This window comes from Haliaeetus leucocephalus, unplaced genomic scaffold, assembly GCF_000737465.1.
Source record: "Haliaeetus leucocephalus isolate CR32 unplaced genomic scaffold, Haliaeetus_leucocephalus-4.0 Scaffold450, whole genome shotgun sequence".
In the NCBI taxonomy this organism is placed as follows: Eukaryota; Metazoa; Chordata; class Aves; order Accipitriformes; family Accipitridae; genus Haliaeetus; species Haliaeetus leucocephalus.
Window position 1 is genome coordinate 18,760,521 of NW_010972886.1, and position 409 is coordinate 18,760,929.

General features: G+C 64.1%; 1 protein-coding gene across 1 annotated transcript in view; it reads left to right on the forward strand.

Annotated features, from left to right (window-relative positions):
* Positions 1–409, forward strand: part of THBD (thrombomodulin) — a 2,100-nt gene continuing 1,691 nt past the window's right edge. The window contains exon 1 of the mRNA XM_010575069.1: positions 1–183. Within this exon, the coding sequence (XP_010573371.1) occupies positions 1–183 (183 nt within the window). The remainder of the gene's footprint in view (positions 184–409) is intronic.

Below are 409 nucleotides of genomic sequence, written 5' to 3' on the forward strand. Positions count from 1 at the left end.
ATGCCACCTACTGCCAGCAGTAGACATCACCCCTGCGCTGTGCCACCATTTCTTGGGGACCCTGCCTCACCCCTGGAGAAGGGCAAGGGTCGGGAAGAGGCCAAGGGGCGGGCAGGCACGGCCACCCGCCCTATAGCCTCTGATCCTGATCCCCCTGATCCTGGCTGCCTTGAGGGTGCAAAGGTATCTGGTGGTCCTGCGTGGTCCGCTGCAGAGCGGTGGCCTCCCTCGGAGGAGGCAGAAAGGATTGATGTGAAATTGGGACACTGAAGCTCGGAGGGGCAGTGTTCCCTCCTGAGGTGCCGTTCAGCGAGCGGCTGGCCCTCCAGCCCTTGGCGCAAGGAGAAAACTTCTTCTTTTTCCCGGCCCCGCTCAGCCCCTAAGCCCGCGTCCCCAGGCTGCCGCGGGT